Below are 22,591 nucleotides of genomic sequence, written 5' to 3'. Positions count from 1 at the left end.
GAGGGCTCTTTGGAATTTCCATTCCTGCTTTTTTTCTTTACAGGACCTACTGTCACTCTGTGATTGCTGATCCATGCTTGACTGCCTCAAGGGGTCCTGGCAAGATGGCATCTTCCAGACTTCCCATCCTTCTAGCATTGGCATTTTCCTCTTTGTCCTTTGTTCTTTCCCATTTGAACAGGGAGATGTGGTTTCAGGATTTCTTTCCACCTAACGTGTGCCCTATAAATGCCAAAGCCAACACTTTTTACGGCATAATGTTTGACGCAGGAAGCACTGGAACCCGGATTCACATTTACACCTTTGTGCAGAAGAGCCCAGGTGAGACCCCGTGTCAGTCTGTGCGCTTGGAGTATGTTGACTTAGGTTCCAGCTTCCCAAAAGAGCGTTTTTTTTCCCAACACAGCATTTGGAAACAGCTGAGGATTTCTACAGTTTGTCCTTCAAATGGTCCTCTGGCAGATGATTATTGTCCATTTGTGGTGGTGTTTTGCTGTGAAAATATCTTTTTTGTAGATCTTTTGAAACTCAGAGGTTTAATTCTGGGTATACTGGAGAGTTCTGAACTTCCAGAGATTTTCATCTATGTGGCTATTTAAAGGAATGTCTCACTGAGTTGGAAAGAAGCTTTCGCTGTTTTTGTCAAGTTGCATGTTACCTTGAATTGTATCAAGAGATACTTAAATTCTGCATATGTTTATATGTCACGTTTTGTAGCAAATTAAAATCAGTAAATTAAAGAATTATAAGCACTGAAGGTCTGAGCCATTTCCAGGAGAACTCCTGTGCGCAGATGCACCACGCTCCAGTATATCTGCTTCTGACAGAGTGCAGAGGCACCCACACACAACAGGATTCAAGAGGGTGAATCTGCTTGGGTACAGTGAGCCAGCAAATTTGCAAAGGTTGAAGGCTGGTTGATGGGACACAGCTAATAAGCCCATCAGGGCCATGCATAGTACCTATGTGGCTTCACATGATTTCAGCCTTAGTTTGGAAGGACTGGTACAACGTCCAGCTCTGATGAGCTCAGCCTGACTTGTAATATGCAATACTCAGGGATAGCTTCTAGACCCAAGCTGCTCTGGGAGCAGTGGTCACACTTGTTTGGCTTTTCAGCCAAGTGCTTGAGCCCAGTCAGCTCTGTTCTGTGTTTGTGAGTTGGATGAATCACCTAAGAATAATCAGGAGTTGACTGCGTGTGTCTTAATATGAATTAGTATTTCACAATTAGCTTGGGGACAGAAAGGAAAAGAAATTTTGTTAAGATTAGGCACAGTCACACTACATTGCTATAACTCACTGTAGTTCACAAATGCAAAATGAACATACTTCTAATTATAACAACATGTTCTTAATAAATTGTTTGTGAATTTGGAGGATACAAAGGCAACATTCTGTTAAATATGTTCCTGAAGTGAAGGAGCAGTGCTTGTTTTAGGAGGGGAATAGTATTGTTTGCAATGGGAAATCAAGGATAGTCACCTTACAGGGGTTGCAGGCAACTTTTTTGAAACTAAAGAAAAAGATTCGAGTTGTTGACTGTTTCACGTAATGTTTCGTTTGTGCAGAAAACCTTCCAGAGTTGGAAGGGGAAATCTTTGAGTCTGTGAAGCCAGGTCTTTCTGCATATGCTGATCAGCCTGAAAAGGTAAGGCTCTCCTTCATTTCCTGTGAGTTGGTCTTGCTTCTACTAATATCAGTTGGACTCTACCAAGCAGTTCAAGTATTACTAATTGTAATTGTGGAGAGTCAAGAAAAAATATAAAGGTTCTACTGCTGGCTCTCTAAACCTGTTGCTCTACTTTTGTGAGTTAGTTTCTACACAGGGAAATGGGAGCTGTTCTACATATTTCATCAGTGGAACAATGGCTTAATTAATTGCTTAAACGCTATATGTAACTAGACTATATGCCTTTGAGAATTTCAAAGACAAAGTGATTTTTGGCTCTAGCAGCATCCATATTCAATATTTATTTCCCCTATAGCTACCCCAAATATAAGTAAATATATACTCCTGTCTCATTTACTACTAATTTTCTCAATTCTTCCTTTTGGTTGAAATTTTCAGTGCTGGTCACAGTTCAAAATGGGCGTATTTTTGTTTGATTTGTTTAGTTCAGAAGTAAGGGGTTAAGACTGCAGGGGTTTTCTTTGCTTGTCAATGTAACATGACTAAAAAAGAGGGTTCATTTCTCTGACTCCTAAAAATGTTTAATTTTTTTGTGTGTATAGTCAGATCTACAAAAGTTAATTTTTGTTAATAAGTTATGGAGAAGAGGAAGAATAAAGATGCACTTAGCAGGTTAAGTCAGGTCTTAATATTTCTCTAAGTGTATTCTCTACTTCTATCATCAGACTTCCAATAATCTGTTTGGTGTGATTCTTTGCTGTTATCTTTGGAACCATGGCTTGGAAGCCAGTGCTCAGTGATATGTAGGACTTGCTTCAGTCATGCTCAGTTCAAATATTTTATTACAGTTTTAGCTGAATAATGATTCAGGTACAGGCAGTTACTCTTCTACTGCCTCAAGACTCTTGTTGATTTGTTTATATACAGAGTTTTTCAAAACACAGTTGGACAGTTCCGTCTTCCACAATCGGATGTATTAATTAACATATAAATTTATAATTTTAATAAGAAATTGAAGTTAGGTGCAATCCTCTTTATTTTCAAATGGGGGTGGTTGTGAATTCATGCACAGTATACTTGTTCTGTGCCACTCTATTGGATCAGGAGTCCGAAACGAGCAACAGAGCAGAGCATGCTAAAATAATCCTCCTGTTGTGATACACAGGGCCAGTCCTGAAGTAAGCTGCCATTTTCCAGGTCCCTTGTGCTGACAGTAAGCTCTTTCACAAGCTAAAGGAGGTACCAGAGAAATGATAGATTAGATGCTCTACCTTGTGTGCTTTAGCAGTCTTGGAGTTGGGGGCTAGCATAGGGGGAGTTTCAGGTTTCTCAGTTTGCTCAGTTGCATTCAGTGCTACAGGAATTTGAGTGAGAAACTTTATGGAAAAGTGAATGACTTTTGGATTTTTTTAAACTTTGATGAGATCTCCCATTATTTCACTAAATTATCTTGTTTGTTGGGTAGGAGAGAAGAATTCACCCAAAAGAAATTTCTAGACGTTTCACAGGAGAATGTTTATTTCTAATGCCAAACTGTTAGAGCAGTGTAAATAATTGAGAGCCTACCAGTGACATCTGTACCTCGTGTGGTAACCATTCTACAGCTGGCATTTTAATTACACTGCTTGCTATGGACACACTTGGAATTCTTATGTTGCATTTAGTGAAATCTACAGACATTCCTCCTGACCTTTGCAGCTTCAGTCGGTAATTGTACCACTTTTAGCTTCATCATACTGCAAAATGTCTAGGTTTGTCAGATACTCAGTTCCCTCGCCTCCCTCCATCCTTTCAAATAATACTTTCCACAAACAATGACATTTCTCTTGCCTAAGATACATCTCTGAAGACACTTGTCCTTCCAATGCAGACATTGTCTCTAAGATTCTTATGAGATGTCTAGCACAGTTTTTATCCTTATCTTGGGTGTGGGTGAGGTATCTTCTGCTATCGAATACTGGTTTCACTAGTGTTGAGGGGGAATTGGGAGGCCTATTTTCTGACGGCCTGTAGGAGGAAACCATAAGAAAAACATCTTTTTCCTTTCAGGGTGCTGAAACTGTCAGAAGATTGCTGGACATGGCCATAGATGCTGTGCCACCTTATCTCTGGAAGAAGACCCCAGTAGTGTTAAAAGCCACAGCTGGACTGCGCTTGCTGTCGGAGGAGAAAGCTCAGGCTCTGCTTTTAGAGGTGATACTAAGATCTTTTGGATGCACTAGTATTGCTCTCCTGTTTCATCTTTCATGACTCAGTTCTCCATTCTATTTAGCAGAAGAGAATTTCAGCTGTCAAAAGTGACTGTAATCCCATGATAGTATGAAACTCACAGACTTTACAGACTTTCTTGTATGACCCTGAAATCCTCTGTCTTGATGTGGATAGAAGGCATGGGGAAAGGGACCTACAGTACTTGTTCCTTTCTTTCCTGGCCCTTGAAAGAAGAATAATTTTATCTACTCCACACACTTGTCTTATTTTATACCACTGTGAAAAAGAAAACTTTCTCTGTCACTGTCAGAGCAGAACAAGACTCTTAAGACCAAGGAATCTAATAATTATTTCTTTCTTCAGGTGAGAGAAGTCTTTGAGGAATCGCCATTTCTTGTTACAGAGGACAGCGTTAGCATCATGGATGGGTCTTATGAAGGTATGTTTTAGAAGGAGGAAAAAATGAAAGCAAAGAGGAGTGGGGGAAAGAGAGAGAGAGATCTCTTACGGACATGAGAAGGAAGGGGAAATGGTCACTAAACTGAGGGAAGAAATAAAAGGTTTCTAGCCCTGTTTGAAACAATTCAATCCTGCTTTTCCTAGGAGATGTTGATTACTTGGTTAGCTAGATGAAGCTTCATCCAAAACCTTCTGAGGTTCCAGAAGACAACCTCATCTCAGAAATAAGTATGCAGGCTAATGCAGGCTAACCAGCTGAAGCCTGCTCCTGGGAACTGGTGGAAAAAAGATGGTGTCCACCTCTCAAAGGCTACATGATGATACATAGCAAGCTAGGAAGCTTATGGAAAGTGCCTAGTAAATTCTGCAATATCAGCATTAAAAACAATCTATCATGATTAGCTCATCAATTTTTGGGTTAAGGTTGGAAGCATTGTGAATATTAGAGGAGAATGAAGGACAATTGGCAAGTATTAAAAAATTAGGTAACAAAATAAATAATAAAATAATAAATTTAAAAAAATATTCTGATTGGAAAAATGCAGCTAGTAAAGTAACAAAGGAAGTAACCTAAATACAAGAAAAGGTGAAATATGTTGTAGCTTTGGAGTAAGTGATGATTTTGCAGTGCAGAACAGACCACTGTAACATTTTGGCTACATACCCAGACATATTACCTTGGAGAATAGGCAGGTAATAATCCTTCTGTATGGGTGCCTGATAAGAGCCATCTGTGATGTTACATTCAGTTCTGAACACTTCATTATGGCAGATATATTGCCAGTTTGGAAGGTGTTCAAGGAAAGCAAAAAGAATTGTCACGACGCTTAAACAACTAATAAATGGAGGAAGATAAAAGAGCAAAATCTGTCCATATGTGCTAAGAGGAAAGGAGAAGTAACGTGAAGTCTGCAAGTATTCGATGAAGTACGGTGCAATGCATAGTATGTCACTAGGATTAACGGGTGAATTGTATAGTAGGGAGAAGTGTTGTATTGACAGGGAGCAGGACCAGTGAGGCGTAATACAGCACAGTGTAGCTTGCCAAGGTTTATTTAAAAGTCCCACCTCATCTACTGTCACATGTTTGCCTATGTTTGGGTGAGAATCATACCAGTGTCAAGCAAGCCGCTGGAGTCAGAGGAGTTGTTTGTGTTTTACTGGTTGCCACTATGTCTGTAGTGTAATTACAGAAACCACAACATTAAAACACACAGTGGTGTGTATGCAATTTTCAGATTAGGAATTGAAATGCTGGGAGGAAAAAAAGTGCCCAAGGAAACTTGTGCATTGTGTCAGCTCGTTACTTCTTTGCATATTGTTTGGATAATACACAATTTGTGCATGCTGCAGTTCCATGGATATTACAAACGTTCTACCTATCCCAGCTTATGAGATTTTAATGAATCAATAATGCATCATATCACTTATAATTAAGTTTGAATTAATCTCTGAAGTATGAGGTGGTTACGTTAAGTTAGTAATGATTTCCAGGTAAATAAATAACATGTGGAGGGGTGGTAAGGGTGGGCAGGAGGTTGTGGGAGTATTCAGTGGTGACTTTTTTTTTCCTTTTTCACTCTTGCAGGAATTTTAGCCTGGATCACTGTGAACTTTTTGACAGGTAGTTAATTCTGTATAACTTCTCTCTAAATATGAACTTGAGTCTCTTCTGCGGAGGTGATCACCCTAAGTTCCTCTGCCTTGGTTGCCACGTCCTGCTTTTCCTCCCCACTGTGGCACCAGTGCTAAAGCAGTGGATTGTCTTGGGCAGGCTGTTCCAGAGGGTGAGCCACACCTGTAGTAAGAAGGAGGCATCTTAATCCAGAAGGTGCCAGGATTTACTCAGGACTGGGAGCACTGGCAAGCTGGTTTCTGTAATGTATGTAGGGGAGTGGTACTGCTAATCTGTTAGAAGGTGGGAAACAAGGTTTTACAACGTTCTTCATCCCAGCGTCAATTATGCAACTAAAATGGTGTAACAGGGAATGCACTGGTGCTTTAGCCCTGCTGGCTCTAAGAATTTCTGGGAATGCAATCTAGTGAAGAGAACAGAAAATCAGTACTCTACTAGATACGTGAGCAAGCAAAAAAGCTGCTGTGGGTGAAGAGAAATGATAATAGCTGGTTCTGCTCTTACTGTCCTTCCTCTCCTACTGCTCTTGACCAGCTATATGGTGGTTACAGAATTTACGTACTCTCCTTGACAGTCTTCTGCAGGAGATACTTCGTCTCTTACTTTCAGCTATGATGGATACCTAGAGATTTATCTGCTTTTGTCTCTTTGGAGGTGGAATTGGAATCAAGGAGGAAAGTCCTATGAATCTTTTCATAATACCTTCTGTTTGCCTACCTTTTCTCTGTGATGTTTTTTGTCTTTGAAGGCCAGCTCAGCCCTCCTGCATTGCTGTGATAATGTGTTAACTTGGTGGCTGCCTGAACATGCATGCAGTATTTTGCACTTGGGGATGTTCTGAGCATGCTGTTGTTTGCAGGGCAGCTGTCTGGCCAGAACCAGCATACTGTTGGGACTCTGGACTTGGGAGGAGCCTCAACCCAAATCACATTCCTGCCACGGTTTGAGGTGAGGAGTGGTTAAAATTGCACGGGTTGGGACCACAGGGCCAGTGGAGAGACCTGAGCACTGCTGTACTCTCTGATATAATTTTGTCAGCACTGGCACAAGCAGAACATCTGTGGTGTACAGAACATCTATATTTCTGTTCCCTTTGACATCAGCAGTTGGCTGATAGGCACTTGCAAACAAAGAAGCCTGGATAACAAGGAAGAAAAAAGAAAGAAAGAAAATGGGTAAAACCAAAGAGAAACAGCTTTTATTTTCTAGACCCAGGCTGGGAAAGCCCCATTAATGCAGACAATTATTTTGTATTCAATAGATGTAGAACATTTCCAGGGAGTATTCTTGCATATTACAAGAAATTTAGGGTCTGCTCCGAGTTATCTTTTTTTTTTTTTTCCCCCCCCATTCCAGTCTGATAGCAGATCCTCACTAAATTTTGGAAGGGGGTGTCTCACGGGGCAAACGTCTTCTATAATAGCACAGCCAATCCCTCTTTGTTTTCTTATCAATTTCTTCTCATTTTCTTTGAGAATACCCCTCTCTGCCCCTCAGTCCATCTCTGCTGGATTTGTCAGGAATTTTATAGCTCTTTAGAAACAGTTTGAACTGGGACCCAAGTCTAAGGTTTGCATGGGAAAATTACATGGGTATTGGAAGGGCACTATAGCATTCTGTACCTTGATATTGTGAAGTTGTTTTTGTCCCCCTTTCTGAAGGAGTCCTTTGTTTAACATTTTTTTGTTGACAGAAATTGATAGTCTCAAAGGGTGTTTGGGGACCACGAAACACATGGTTTTCGTATCAGGATATTTTACTTCTGCAGTGGTGGGTCACGTTGAAACATGACATGCAACCTTATCCTGTTCAGCAAAGCCTCAAGTACTCTGGGCTTGCCCTCTGTTTTGTGTTGATAACACCTGCTAAAGTGGGCACTGGACCAACGGGAAAGGGTGTTGCATGTCAGGGTTTTGGAGAATAAATAGAGCTGTGAAGTAGGCTGAACTGCAGCTCAGGATTGAAACGTCTCCTTAGAGCCTTGCTGGAAAATGCCTCGAGGGTTTGCTACTGACCAGGACCAATGGTGTGAATTCATAGGGCGGTGTGGAAGCCAAGGTTCACGTTGCCTGCTTTTACGCTATGTCTGCTTCTCACCTGTATTGTCAAGTTTGTACAAAAAACACATATACAGCTCAGTATGTTTCTGAAGAGTTTTTCCCATCTGATGGAATTAGCAGGGATTTCCCCCTTTGATTTCCAGAGGGTTTTTTTCCCTTCCTGCAATCTGAGGCAGTCACATGTTTGCTCTTGTATTCATTTTGAACAAAATACTGTAATAGTAAGAGATTCGTTGATGAAATAGAGATTACAAGAAAATAGAGGACATATAATGGTAACTGCATGGAGCTGTTTTTAAGCTAGTGTTATGATTCTCATGGTATTATTGCCAAAGTGATAAGCAACTGAAAACCAATCATAATCATTATGAAATTGTCTGTCTGGTGCCTGCCTCATTTGGGAGGGGTGTGAGGATTTCTACATTTTTGTGAAAGTAAGGCATGAAAAAAGCCAGTTGTTATCTCCAAACAATTTTTTTTTTTCAGGATCTCTCCTGTTTAAAAGTTTTTGTGACGTAAGGTTTAGGAACAGAACTCAAAATATGGCAGGGTCTGGGTGTGTTGGGTCAAGGATGTGCCTGCCATTCCAATGAAAATCTATCTGAGGCCCAAAACAAATTTCAGTTTGTATTTGTAAAGGAGAAACTCAAGCTGAATACTGCCAAATCTCTTTCAGCTTCGAGCAGACTTCTGTCTAGGACTCTACAATTCCAGATCTGGGTTATTTTTGCTGTATCGGCTTACTTGAATGGTAACTACAGGCACTCTGCAGCTTCAGTCCTCTCTGAGATTCTGCTGCTTGGCCCAGAGTAACAGCGTGTCTGATATGAATGCACAGGGCCAAGAAGGGATGGGAGAATGAGGTCACTAGCAGAGGAAAGACAGAAACTGGGATTGAGATCTTGGGGACTGGAAACAAAGGAACAGTAAATGAGCCCTGAATTGGTTCAGATTTACAAGAATATGACAGTTAGTCTGGCAAGAAGGTATGGACTGAGTACCAGTGGGGCGGAGGTGCGCACAGAGGGAAGACTGTGAAAGGAGGAAAACTGGAGGTGGTGAGACAGGAGGTTAATTTAGAGGAAAGCACTTAAACCAGGAGGTAAAGCAGCCCTAAGACCGGGAGCGAGTGGTCACAGTGTTTCCTTGGGTATCAGCATGACATTTAACATGGTGAAAATGCGGCCTATACTTTACTTTGCATTTTTAATTCTTCTGAGTTCCTGAATTGAGATGTCTAGTCTGACTTGCAAAAGTTCATAGTGCTTCTAGTGCAGCTGATTTTGATGGGGACTGTGTATGTATAGACTAGCACATAAGTACTCTGAAAAATTCAGGTATCCTGAATTAGAAAGTATTTTCATCCTGATCTGTTGCGCTTCCCTATTATACATTGAAGTAACACAAAGTTGCATATAAATAAACTCAGTGTTAAAAGCTGCAGATATTACAGCAGCGGGCCCCATTGGAAAAATGTTCTTTGTTTTCAAAGCAGATCAGATGAGTGTGCAGTAAACCCTATGGGTGTATCTGTGATATTACATCAAAGTTGGTTATTTTTTATTGCATAATAGAAACTAAAAGGTTTCTTCTTTTACTTAACTTTTAGGAAACTTTGAAGGAAACCCCTGGGGATTTTCTTACCTCATTTGAAATGTTTAATAGCACCTACAAGCTCTATACCCACAGGTGAGGAGCAAAAAGGCTGCTGTCTTCGCTGGAAAAATCAGTCTTTCTGCAGCCCCTGAGCTAACCACAAATAGCCATGTCATCCCGTTACCAGCTGTTGGGACCATGACTTTTTTACTCGTTTTCTTATCTGCTTGAAACATTAGTTGAAGTGGAACATGACATTAATTGACTGGAAACGTTCCAGGATCATGGTTAATATCACTGCAAGGGAATATTAGTCAGTCTGTCAAATAAAGAGGAAGCATTACGAGTCACTATATTTAAGGAGAAGAATTCTTATTGCTGGTTTCAAGCCAAATATTCTGGACCAAGCAGAAAGGTGGATATCGTGCCAGTAGTCAGAACCTAAACCTGGTCAGAGAGGATAAGGGGATACCTGGCCTGGAATAATATAATTGTGCTTACTGCGTTAAGCTAACAAGTTTCTGAGATGTCTGCAGTGAAATCCAGAGTTTACCTGCATGACTTACAGTCCAGTGAGAACTGGACCATATATAATAGAGTTAGTTTAACTCTGATTATTCTGTAAACGTTTGTATTGACATGACTAAAGGGATAAGTAGCCAAACATAGAGGTGGGAACAAAAGGCCAACAGGTTTTTAATCTAGCTGTGTTGCTGAAGCCAGCAACGTGTAATGACTTTCTCATAAATGTTGTTCGCATCCTAGCTTGTAATGAGTATAGCGGTAATCTGTGGAGTCAAACAGGTGAATTTCACACAAAGGCACAGCTCCCATTTAGCGGGAGGTTCTGCAGTTCTCCTATTAGCTCTGTCCTAAGAGCACATAGTCCTATGTGTGTGACATAAGAATGGCCATCCTATTCCCCATGCACTCCTCACATACCCTTCTTTCTCCCTCGTTTTTAAGACTGTGCATTTTTGCTTTTCATGAATGTCTTGTAGAAATGTCACATCAGCTCTAACCACTTTCTGCAGTTTTAGATTTACCCATTGTACAGCTCTTTGTAATTCTTGGGTTTGTGTCACTCTTTTGGTACTTGGAATTGTTCTGGCAAAGGGAACTCTGTTTTAGAGAGGGGAGACTTGTGGGAAGCAGAGGAAGGAAATTTGGTTTGGGTATTCTGGGATTTAGGAAGAGGCTATGGGTGAAGCATACCAGATGTGCAAGAATTAAAACTGTAATGTCTGTCTTTGTTGTTCGCAGCTATTTGGGGTTTGGACTAAAAGCTGCCAGACTAGCAACACTTGGAGCTTTGAATATGGAAGGTATGTTCATATGATAAAACATCCAAGATTTTTGAAGAGGTGGTTAGACTTAGTCTTGTGTCAGCAGCCCATTTCCCGTGTCTTCACTTCTGTATCTTGTGCTTTTCTATGTTTTCGCTGGTATAGATCTGTCTGGAAACAAGCTACCGCTTGTTAAGGAGTTGTCTTGTGAGACAGCTGCTTTTCCCTGTTTCCAGGTTCAGCCATCAGTGAGACTGAGTGCAAATTCCAGAAATGCACATGGGAACATACAAACACCATATAGACATGGCCAGCCACAAACGCACAGCTTTACAAGCATCCACAGAAACACAAACAGCATGAATAGATCCTTTTCCTAACGATTGCTGCTTAGGCCAAACCCGCTTTCTAGGTCTCTCTGGTATCTGCCTGGCCCGCCGTGTTCCCCCAGACCTCCTGCTGTATTCACTGACTAATCTAGCTTGAAATCCACGAGCATGGCACACATACTCTCACTCACTAACCTGAATGCATGCTCACATTCCTGAGTCTTTCCAGTCTCTGACCCAGACCTTAAGTCCTTCCAGTCTTCATGCCCAGACCTTGGGCCTTTTGTCCAGTCTCTGGCCAGGACCTGGGGTCTTTCCACCTTCTGGATTCTTACTTGCCAGCTAGATGGACTTGCGTTAATTACTGGAATGTACTCAAATCAAAAATAGTTGGGAATAGGGTTTAAGAAGAAGATAGGACAGACTGCAGTGATTGGTCACAAGGCTCAGCCAGAAAAGCATACTGACCAGCTGCTTGCTTACTTGTGATTGCCTTCTTTTATTGTCCCCTCCATTTTCCCACACTTGTGCTTCCCTGATCCCTTGATTCCCCCTTTCCCTGCCTTTGAGCCTTCCCCTAAACATCCCATAGTAAATTTTGCACAGTCCCACAATCCCCCTTAACCAATCTGTAAGAAGTTTGCTTTTTCTGAGAGACCTGTGCTGGCCACAATAATCATGTTTTCTTCCTACCAGTTGCAGTATTTCTGGTTGAACCCTTCAAGGGTACATTCAGTGGATCCTGTAGTGGCCATTGATCAGTGTCTTAGGAGTTTTTGTCTTCATTGCTCAGTTTGTTGGTTTGTCACGGTTATCTGCTGTTTGTTAGGGTTTGTGTATCTGTGTGTTTAATTAATTACCTCTCTTGTTTCTTGTCTTCTGTGGTGAACAGCCGTTATCCAGATATTCTTCTACCATTTATCTCTCATTAACAAATGACAAGCCCAGCTGCTCTGCAGCTTGCAGGACAAAACGGACACAACTTTTCCAGACTGAGACTGATCCTTAATTTATAATCGGTTTGTGCAGCATCCATCAATTCAGATTTCCATACTTTTGCTTAAAGACCTTAATGAAGATCTTTCAGCCTCTTCTTTTCTGGTTCTGCATATTGATCGATAACTGTGTTAAATTTTATCCTTTCTGACTCTCCCCTCTTGTTTCATTCCAGCTGTGGATGGACAAATGTTCCGCAGTTCTTGTTTGCCAAAGCAGCTGGAGGCAGAGTGGCACTTCGGGGGAGTGAAATACCAGTATGGTGGCATCAAAGAAGGTAAACTAAGGAGACTTGTTGCTTCTTGTAAGATAAATCTTGTCTTCAGAATCTGAGTTTTTCCTTGGCAAATACTCCATCGGTTACCTTGGGTTATGAAGGATACCTGTCCAGTCATAGATGTGGACTTTTGACAAAGTCAAAAGAAAAATCTGAAGCTGTAAGAGTAGCTGGCCTGCACTCTCCGTACTCTGAGAGCACTCTCTGTGATCTCTTAATACAAATGCTACCTTTATAGGAAACGTTAAGAGTTACTTGTGCAAATAAGAGAGCTTTTCCTGAGGATTTGAGCCAAGTGCAAAAACTCTGGCTGTGTTAGGGTACAATAACTGGTAGGCCAAAGCGTACCTCACTTGTGGAACTATTTCTTAAGATACTGTCCCTAATGCTGCATACAGAGGGTGAAGCTGCTACCTTCAGTGACTAGAACAGACCCCTTTGGTGACTGATGTTGCTTTGCTTTACAGTGGGGAACATGAGAGCTGAGTTGCAGATTTGATGTGTGTGGAGTGGATTGATAAAACTACAGTGTGATGGAGAGGGAAAGTAAGGTTTTATCTAGCAGGTGGTTGCAAATGTAAATGAGATTCTGCTGACCACTGAACATAACAATGGAAGTTTTGCCTGATGTGGAGGAAGCTTTTCATACACCTACGCTAGTTTGCGCAGCGCACCTTTCAGATATTGCTATGATCTGCTCTAACCAGTTCCACTTGATGATGGTGATCTAGAGTCCTCGCCTGCATGCAGGTGCCATGCTGGATTACGGAAGGGATATCTAAACTCTTTTCATCTCTTCTGATGCTTTAATCTCCGTTTCTTCCTTTTTTCATCCTATTGCCACTGATTCTTCCATCTCCTGGATATACCTCTTTGGCTCACCCCATCTGTGTTTGTCCTGACAGGAGAAACAGGATTCAAGCCTTGCTACTTGGAAGTACTCAAGGTTGTCAAAGGGAAACTGCACCAACCAGATGAGATTCGTGGAAGTTCCTTCTATGCTTTCTCCTATTACTATGATCGCGCAGTTGACACCAACCTAATTGGTAAATTGGTTTGGGATAATCTACTACGTGTGAGCATGTCAACCAGAAGGTGGACAGAGGAACCCTGGAGGCTGGAGCCGTGGGGAGCAGGGAAAAGGAATGGTGTTGAGAAAGAGGAAATACACAAAATGCCTTCAGGGAATGAACGTGTGTCAGTCAGTGCAGTTCAATGTTCAGAGTTCAGCAGATGAGACTCGTGCTCTGAGCTCCAGTTATACTTGCAGCTCTGTCCTCTGTTACCAACAGATCTCACTCCTAGCCCAGCATTACCGAGTTGCACTCTAGGGTCAACTTAGATACAGAACACAAATGCTTTCAGGTCTATGATGATGTTTTCTCACCTCTTCCTTTTCAGATTGTGAACAGGGAGGTATTCTGGAAGTGAAAGATTTTGAAAGAAAAGCCAAAGAAGGTAATAGTCATGAGACTTGGGAAACTGGTGGGGATGAGAAATAACAAAAATATCAATGTCTATAGGAAGTATATAATGTGAGTTTGATTTTTAAAAAGAAATTTGTTTAACCTTTATTCCACTTACACCTTCCGTGTCATGTTACTTAGCTTTTATTTGCCAACACCTATAACTGTTGCAGAAGAAAGTACTGAAGAACAGCGAGGGGAAACAAAGTGTTAGCAGCTTCGCAGTTCTGTTCAGGAGAGGAGGGAGATAGTTCCTAAATGTCAGTACAAAAAAAAGTGGATTTGCTGTATCGAGAGCTCCTTCTGTCAAACTGCAACTCCCTGAGTTTAGGAGAGTGCTGACTTCTGTAAGTCTGTCACCTTAAACCCTTTTTAGTCTCTAACAAAATGGAGGGAGAGAGCAGAGGTTGTTAAAGTCTGACAGCCTCTTCTGAATTCCTTTCCCTCCCCCTGACTTTTTTCCTGAGTACTTGTTCTAGTTTTGTACCTCCTCCTGTGAAAAAAAGAGCTCCCACCTTGCCATGCTACTGATGGCTAAAACTTTAGCTTACAGAGCAAGACATTACCTCTGAATTGTGATCATCCTCATGATGATTAGTAGACCGTATTTGTCACCAGAAGATGCTTAATTATGTAGTTCAGGACTGACTTTTTTCTAAAATAGGACCTAAATTCTAATGATTTTTCAGTTAAACTTAATCTCCGTAGAGACTCAGATTGTTTTGAATAGGGGGATTAGGCTCTAAAGTTTGAGTGTGTTTGTTTTGTTTTGTTTCCCTGGGATACTGAGAGAGCTTATTTCCAAAGATGCAGCTAAGATGTTAACACCATCAAACCATTTATTTAGCTTTAGAGCATCAGATCAAGTCTGCGATCCTAAACTAATGCTCTTTTTCTCATTTCAATGAGAAAGCCTACTTGTTTTAGTAGGCTTTGGCTTGAGGTCAGTTCAAATGTATAATGTGGATAAAAGCTCCTTTATTTTGCTGAGATCCTTTTTTTTTTTTTTTTCTTCTTCCTTCTCTAGTCTGTGATAACATGGAGAGGTACAACTCAGCCAGTCCTTTCCTCTGCATGGATCTCACTTATATCACTGCTTTACTAAAGGAAGGTTTTGGATTTAGGGACAACACGCTCCTACAGGTGAGAAAAACAGTTAAATCCCAAAGCCAGCTTCCAGATTTCTCTTATCAATCAATATGCATTAGTTCATTTTTCTGGCTAATTATCTACTGAGTCTTTCCAGGTCATTACATGTAGTTGCTGTCATCTGTGCAACATATGAATCTAGAGAACTGTTGGGAACAACTTCTTTTTCTTCCTTTATAGTTAACAAAGAAAGTGAACAACATAGAGACAAGCTGGACTTTGGGTGCTACCTTTCACCTACTGCAGTCTCTGGGGATAACCTATTGAGCTGTGACATTCCTGTGGACTTCAGCATTTCTGAAAGGCTGAGAAGGCAATTGAAATCTCCAGGTATGTTGTTCAGCTGGAGTTGGTCACAGAGCAGAACATGGACCAAAGCTACAGAACAGATCTTCACCCCAGACTGGCATCGTGCATAATGAGAGTTGCCACAGTATGTCTTATAATTGTGATTGCCATAAATGATCCAGAAGCTGCCTTCTGAAAGTCAAAAGGCCTAAACTTCAGCAGAGTATCTGCAAGGGGCTCAAAGCCAGCTTTCACCAGCACGTTTGGATAGCATCCCATCGCTAGAAGCACAGAGAGTGGTAGACTGTTACAGACATGTGATTTCCCCTCCCCCTTTTATTTTAAACATCCATAACTTAGGTTTGCTTGTGAGATGTTAAATACAGAAATTAAAGATGGCATCAACAGTCATTCAGAGAAAAGTGAACAACTCTGGATGCTGCCAGCCTCAGCGTTCCAAGTACCTGGCTGTTAGTTTAGCTAATACATTGCAAGACGACTCCAGTCTTTCAAGAAGGGGCCTGCTATAAGCGTGCTTTGGGCATGGTTTTGGGAAAGGTGTTGGCTAAAACATAGGTTGTAACTTACCAAGCATTTCTTTAGGCAGCAGTCGTTTCCTAAGCAGAATGTGTGCCTGACTGTGTTCCTTTTTGCTGCCCTTTACAAATCTGTGCAGCTATACTGTACATCTGGCTACCAGACCTGATAACTTGATGCATTTAGCATGTAGCCGTAACACGTGGTTGTGCTGGCACAACTAGACAGCAGTGCCAGCTATTTAAACTCCACTGCCAAAAGAAATGTTTGTCATGTTACACCCACAAGGAAATGAAGGGTGCAGTCAGATGAAATGGCTGATCTGATATCTCACTTTGCCGTGAGAGGCGGTTCTGTTTCTCCGCTCTCAGCAAGGCACTCCCACAGCCTTCCTTCCTCTGATGCTGGTGCTCCTCAGGTTCTTTGGTGAACCAATTCACGACACCAAACTTGAGTTAAATTGGCTCACTGAAGAGTCAAGTCTAGTGCTAGCACAAGGGAAATAGGCCTTGCACAACCCAGAGAGACCTGCTGGGCCAGTGAGCCGTTAGAACACCACAGCCCATTTTGTTGAGTGAGCTCTAAGGTGTGGTTTCCCATCTGAAAGTTTGGGCTTATCGCTTCGTGTGCTCTCCTCAGGAACCTCCTCTGAATGCAGAGCTGTGGTGAAACAAGTTGGTTTTTCAGTTAATAGACAAAAATAGGGAGAGCATGGAATTAGCATCAGAAACAGAGGGAGAACAAGAGCAAAGTAGCTTTGCTTTCTTATCCCTTGTTTGCTTATCCCTTGTTCATTTTAAATTGTTTTAAACTTAATTTCTCTTTAATTTAATATAGTGGAGTTAGACCCATAAAATGGTGTGTGCAGCCCTGCATTGCTCTGGAATTGTTTTTAACATATAGAGCAGGGCTTTAGGAACAGTGCATCCAATGAAGGGGTTGCAGCTCTTTAGGAAGTCCAAAACTTCTGTCAGGATAGCATGAAGCTATTCGAGTAACAGTTTAAAGTGAATCTTGCCATCTCTTTCACACCAAACACATAGAAGCAGTGGAAGATCAGTATTTTAAATAAAGCATCTTGTCAGATAGGCTAGAAAGCTGGGCTGTAGGATCCTGATTTTCTTGTTTAATTGGCTGTAGAGAACATCAAGATTGCTCAAATTCCTTGAGGCTCCAAGTGCAGACCTTGCATTGTCCTAAACAGAAACAGCTGTAGAGACAACTTTTTCCATCCCATGAAATAGCTGGCAGCTAGCTCATCTGTTTGCTCCTATTTAGCAAAAAATTAGTATCTTCTACTCACCATGGAATGTGTAACGTAAAGATGAATTTGCCCCAGTCATAGGAACAGAGAGGTATTACACACGTGACTAAGGGAAGCTTTTATCCACTGATCTCTTGCGATGAACACTTTCCTGTCAGGCATTTGCACTTACCTGTTTGCTGTAACACACCTTTCCCAATTCTGTAAAACCAAAGACTGCCCTCACGCTACCTTCTCTGCAAACTGGATTTGAAAATAATTGGCAATTCCCAGCAAGGGGAGGAAGAAGCGTACTCATGCCCTCGCTAATCTTGCCAAGCAGTTTGGAGACTTAGAAATTTGCCTTACTGTGAACATTAGTCCACTTCCTCTAGTTAGCAGCGCAAGTTTGGCTGTGGCTGATTAAGCTACCCCCTTCTCATAACTCAGGTTTTAGAGCGCTAGGGTGCAAGGTGTGCCTTTGGTTGAACAAGTTCAGTCAGCAGCAGGAGTCCAAGGGTTGGGGATGGAGCTACCCGTACTCGTCCCACCACTGACACCTTGCTGTAAATTCAGGCTGTTTCTCTGAAATATGAAATGCTCATCCTACCTGTACTCCTCCTTACCAGAATCTGTTTTGAGATCCATGTTGGGAAATTCCTCAGTGTCACACCAAACTTCTGTTCCTTCCTCACTAGGAGCTTCTGTTTGAACATGAAGAAAGTAGTACTTCTTCTCAGCCACAAACATTTCTTATTCCCCTTCCTAGTGTTTGGCAAAACTTAGTACATGGTCTGGTCTGCACAACAAGGTGACTGCAAACACATTCATTTTGTCTTCAGTGAACAATTGTATTCATTTTTGTATTCTCAGAGAACACAAAGTAGGATGCAGTGGTTACAAGCCCAGCTGCACTACTCCCGAGAACTAGCTAATTTAATAATCCAAAAGTCTTCTTTCAGTCTGAGCCAGTGCTATGACAAACTCTTACTAGATCTTGGGGCTAAGAGCCATAAGCAGTGAGGCTGTATTTGAAACAGGAACAGAAGGTGGGATGTTACATGTAAGGAACAAGCAGCAGCAGCGTATCTGCCACCTGAATAGACGCTAGCCCTGAGGAGTACTTAAGGGTTTGGTTTTGTCTGAAGGGAGGATGGTCTAGAACAAGACAGGTACCACGCAGGGGAAGTTTCTTTTCTGTGTTCTTTGCCTCAGGCTCTGGTACTACAAATGCTAGGTGGGAGCATCTGCTTCCCAGTACCAAAGTTGCATTAAATCCAAATGCTCAGGGCCTTCATTTGTCAGTGGCACAATTCATTACCTGAAGCAAAACTGCTGCTCTCCATCAGGGGCCTGGTCCTGCAGTCATGAGAGAAACAAAAACTCAGCTCAAAGGTTTCTTTTGCAAGAAATTGCAGAATTCAGCCCCTGCTGTTTACATCTGAACTACTCAAGGTGGGTGGGGGATCTAGAGAAGCCAGTCAAGTCCTCACACTTACCCTAGTGCAATGAGATTATTTATTAGCTTAACTAAAGACTAAGCAGCCTTTTAAGAGAAGAGTTCTACTTGCAGCCCTGATTTTTATCTCTTCCTTTGTAGTGTCTTTTAGCCAGTCACTAACAGGAACTGCCTAATATGAGTGACTGAAGAAGCACAAGTAATGGCTTTCAGTTCAAAACTTATGTTCCATTCTTTCTGATGTTAATTCCTGATACTGGTTAACCATATGTGTAAGTCTTGCCTGTGGGCAGTACTCACTCAATGTCGTGAGCATCAAATGTCTAATGCAGGAGGCTGGTGTTTGGAACCTAAGACAGAATATCCTGAATGTCTATTTTAGTAATTAAAGCATTTTTAACAGTATTCAAGATGTTGTGGTGCAGTTTTCTTTCCTAGACATTATTGTTGTCTTGCATCTCTTTTTCATGGAGCCCTTAAGACTAGCCAGTTCCACAAGAAACACCATTATTAAATAAAGCACCAAGAGAAGGGCAGGGAGAAGGGTGAAAGAAAGAGAGACAGATTAGAGCTTTAAAACATATCTGCCATCATGAGTTGGCTCTCCTCTACTGAAAACTACCCATCCTTTCTGAGTCCAGGAAGTGCTAAGAACCCTGGAGTGACACTACAGCTCTACAAATCACATCAGAGAAAACTGAAAGTAATTAAGCAGCAAAAGTTGTAGCTGGCAAAATTCAGCACCGCATTTGCCAGAAGACGGCTGTTTCCACCTCAGTCTTCAATTCAAAAGGTGCAAATTAAAAGCACATTGTACAGATAGTTCTGTGGCTGAAGACATCATGGTACTAGAGGAAGAGACCCTAAATCCTCTTGAGGAGAGCAGATGAGACAGAACTTTTGCATAAACCACTGGATGCTGTATTACACAGCTCAATGCCTCAGTTTTATTGTTAAATTAAAATATCACAATTCAAAGATTCAAGTCAGTCACAGTCCTTATAAGGGCAATGCATTCACTGGCAAGCTGCTGTTCCAAACTGACAACAGATCACTTGCTGGCAAAAGCCATGATTTGCTCCTAAAAGAGGGGAAGAAAAAGGTAAGTAATTCATAAACTGGTAATAAGCATACATTCTAGAAAGCAGCTATAGTCTCCTTCCCTTTTACATATATATGGACAACAGGTCTTTGTCAGCCTTTTTAGCCAAGCGCAGAGCACCTATCCCTGTATGCTAGAAAATTAAAGAAGTTGCAGCGTTCCTTTCCCTCCGGAGTAGCACAAACAGAGGTGTTACCAACAGGTTCTATGCTCAGAAAAAGAGGTCTTCATTTGGTTTTCTGCTTTAAACAGAGAAGCAGAAAAAAAAATTTGAGCACTGAAGCAGCAACACAGTCCTCTTTTTAGTGCAACTAATAAAGACACCTTACCAGTGGCAGCTACTATGCCTTAGGAATTTACTGCTCTTCAACTCAGGTAGCGTCTTAACTGCAACCATAACACAAAGGAAACAGGCTACTGTGTTTAATAGGAAGAAGGTGACTTGATTTGTGGAATAAAACACTCAAATCCAGAAATGAGGAATTTAATTTGAGGGTGCTTGGAAGCTTTGAGAGCAGGTGGCTTAAGGAACCTCATGAAAATCCAGCAACTAGGTCAAACGGTGCAGAATTTAGGCAGATAGGCTGCAAACAGAGGGTCTGTGTTTAAGACAACCTCCTCACCACTGCCTTCCTCAGGTAATTTCCATTATAGAGACTTGCACTTCTGCCATGAGGACAATTTCACATGGCAAAACAGCACAGAAACAGATAGCTCGTATGAGCTGCATGCCACATCTGTCAAGTCAAGTCACCTGATGTCTTGTGCTTAGTGAAGCTGTGTCTTCATAGGGATGGTTTTTCATAGTGCATTTCTGGAATGCAGTTCAAGGTTCCACATTTTAATTCCGTAACAAAATAAAGCCAAAGACTTCTAATGACTTTTAACCTCTAACTACTGATACAGAGTATAGACACTTAGATCCTCATCTTCCTTTGTGCTGCAGGAGAAACCGTTAGTACCGAGCCACCAGTTATTTAGGAACTCCTCAGGCTCATTCAGGACACAAAACCTCAGTTTGAACAAGTAGCATTTTCCAACCAAAAATGTTTCTTTTAAAAAGAAAAAAATCTTCACAGCTTGTGTGTTTCACAAATAGTTCTGGACTCTTCCTACAGCCCTCACTAAAGTGAGATTCTTACTTTGACAGGAGGCAGGGCATTTGTTGCTTGCAATCCCCATGTCCTCAGCAGCACCAAGGGAGCCAGCCTCGTGGAGTAAAGCCTCTTTAGCATATCAATAGCAGCTATCAAAGAGACATTGTGCCTCTGACGTTCTGTCTCAAACTTTAAGAGATGTTTTAAGGAGCCTGGAAGAGATAATTGCTCATATTAAAATTTACTTGCCACAAAAGAACTGTGCATCTTATCTATATAGCGGTCTCCACTGACAACTGAAAACACAGAAAAAGAACAGAGAAATGGCCCATCTTAATAAAGGCCTCCTTCCAACAGCTAGTGATCTTCATCTCACCCCCTCTTTAACTACCATCCTGCAGAACTTTTTTTTTTAAAGCAGCTTTGAGATTTGTGGGATGGAAACTGCATCCAAAAAATCTTTTAAACTGCTCCACAGCCAATGGACATCAGAACAGTTTTGCTTCAAAGGCACCTGTGCCTTTCAAACACACATAGCAGCACGCTTAACCTGCAAACAGAGATAATGCTTGTCCTGATGTTAGCAGCAAAGGCCTGTAAGACTAATCATCTTACTGCCACTTCATTGTCTTGGATCCTTACCCAGATCGCTCCCACTGAAGGCTGCTGCACTGAGGTGATGGGCTAAACAAGCAATATCACCAAAGCCCAAGTTTACACCTTGTCCTGCAAGTGGGTGGACTCTGTGCGCTGCATCCCTGGAACAAGAGAAGACAGAACTTTATACCCCTTCTTGAAGAAAGCCATAATGGCTGACAAACCCCAGAAGGGATCAGTATAGCACTCCTCACCTCTTTGCAATGAACACCACCTTACAGCGCCATATACGCTTTATCCAGAACCTCCTTGCATGCTATGCTGAACTACCTGACTGCCTCTCCAGTTGTAAGAAGCAAGACAAAGGGGAGGTAACAAAAAGCAGTTCTGAAAGGAAAAATTATAAAGAGGTAACTAGCCAAAGTCCTCTCAGATCATGTGTGGAAAAGGCCTTAATGTTTTTGTAAGTGACCTTGGCACAACAGGAGGTACATCACTGGCACATTTCACAAGCACAAAGTAGATGGACATCATGAATGGGAGAGAAGTGGGATATCATTGAACAGAAACAAAATCAGGTTCTTTTATGAGCAGACTTGTCTGTAAAGGACAAAGCCAGGCATATTGATAAGGGAGTCTTCAAGATAGAGAAATGAAATGAAGTTTGGGTGTGAAATTTAGGATCACGCACTTTAACAAGCTATGAAGCACAGAGTGCTCCCAAGCAGAGTGGCTCACAAGTTGGACAGATGAGAAGTACCTGAAGTGTAATACGGCATCCAAGAATTACTATAAGCTACCAGTGTATTGCAGCTGTGGCGGAGCAAGAGGTACATGCACCCTTAGAATGTAAAAGATGAGATATTTTCCTATTTCTATAGGCCACCGTACAAAAGCCTATGACATCCCATCCAGAATAATTTGTAAGTTTTGTCATTCATGTTCAAGAAAGGAGAGTTTAAAACTCAAACTGGTACACAAAATGGCTGCTACAATGTTTGGGGAAGTACAGGCCCAGCATGAGATAGAATCATAGAATCATAGAGGTTGGAAAAGACCTCTAAGATCATTGAGTCCAACCGTCAACCCAACACCACCATGCCCACTAAACCATGTCCCTAAGCGCATCATCTACACGTCTTTTAAATACCTCCAGGGATGGGGACTCCA

At 41.6% G+C, this 22,591-nt stretch overlaps 2 protein-coding genes across 3 annotated transcripts in view; one reads left to right on the top strand and one right to left on the bottom strand.

The window, feature by feature from the left end:
* The window catches only part of ENTPD5 (ectonucleoside triphosphate diphosphohydrolase 5), a 24,237-nt gene extending 5,207 nt beyond the window's left edge, over nt 1–19,030 (top strand). Inside the window, exons 2-14 of one of the 2 annotated variants that reach the window (XM_009280697.2) lie at nt 44–321; nt 1,572–1,651; nt 3,683–3,826; nt 4,208–4,283; nt 5,892–5,927; nt 6,799–6,887; nt 9,609–9,688; nt 10,859–10,920; nt 12,382–12,483; nt 13,389–13,529; nt 13,885–13,941; nt 14,977–15,092; nt 15,279–19,030. In XM_009280697.2, coding sequence (XP_009278972.1) covers nt 44–321; nt 1,572–1,651; nt 3,683–3,826; nt 4,208–4,283; nt 5,892–5,927; nt 6,799–6,887; nt 9,609–9,688; nt 10,859–10,920; nt 12,382–12,483; nt 13,389–13,529; nt 13,885–13,941; nt 14,977–15,092; nt 15,279–15,365 — 1,348 coding nt within the window. In that variant the 3' untranslated portion in view covers nt 15,366–19,030. The remainder of the gene's footprint in view (nt 1–43; nt 322–1,571; nt 1,652–3,682; nt 3,827–4,207; nt 4,284–5,891; nt 5,928–6,798; nt 6,888–9,608; nt 9,689–10,858; nt 10,921–12,381; nt 12,484–13,388; nt 13,530–13,884; nt 13,942–14,976; nt 15,093–15,278) is intronic. The other variant, XM_009280699.2, reaches the window with a different exon arrangement.
* A 508-nt stretch (nt 19,031–19,538) lies between these two features.
* COQ6 (coenzyme Q6, monooxygenase) overlaps nt 19,539–22,591 on the bottom strand; it is a 9,937-nt gene continuing 6,884 nt past the window's right edge. Inside the window, exons 10-12 of the mRNA XM_009280696.1 lie at nt 21,467–21,582; nt 20,870–21,036; nt 19,539–19,706 (exon numbers count right to left, since the gene is read on the bottom strand). Coding sequence (XP_009278971.1) covers nt 19,677–19,706; nt 20,870–21,036; nt 21,467–21,582 — 313 coding nt within the window. The 3' untranslated portion in view covers nt 19,539–19,676. The remainder of the gene's footprint in view (nt 19,707–20,869; nt 21,037–21,466; nt 21,583–22,591) is intronic.

The sequence above is a fragment of the Aptenodytes forsteri genome, unplaced genomic scaffold (genome assembly GCF_000699145.1).
Source record: "Aptenodytes forsteri isolate BGI_AS27 unplaced genomic scaffold, ASM69914v1 Scaffold193, whole genome shotgun sequence".
NCBI lineage: Eukaryota > Metazoa > Chordata > Aves > Sphenisciformes > Spheniscidae > Aptenodytes > Aptenodytes forsteri.
The sequence above is the reverse complement of the archived record's forward strand: the minus strand, read 5'-3'. Positions and strand labels throughout refer to the sequence as shown.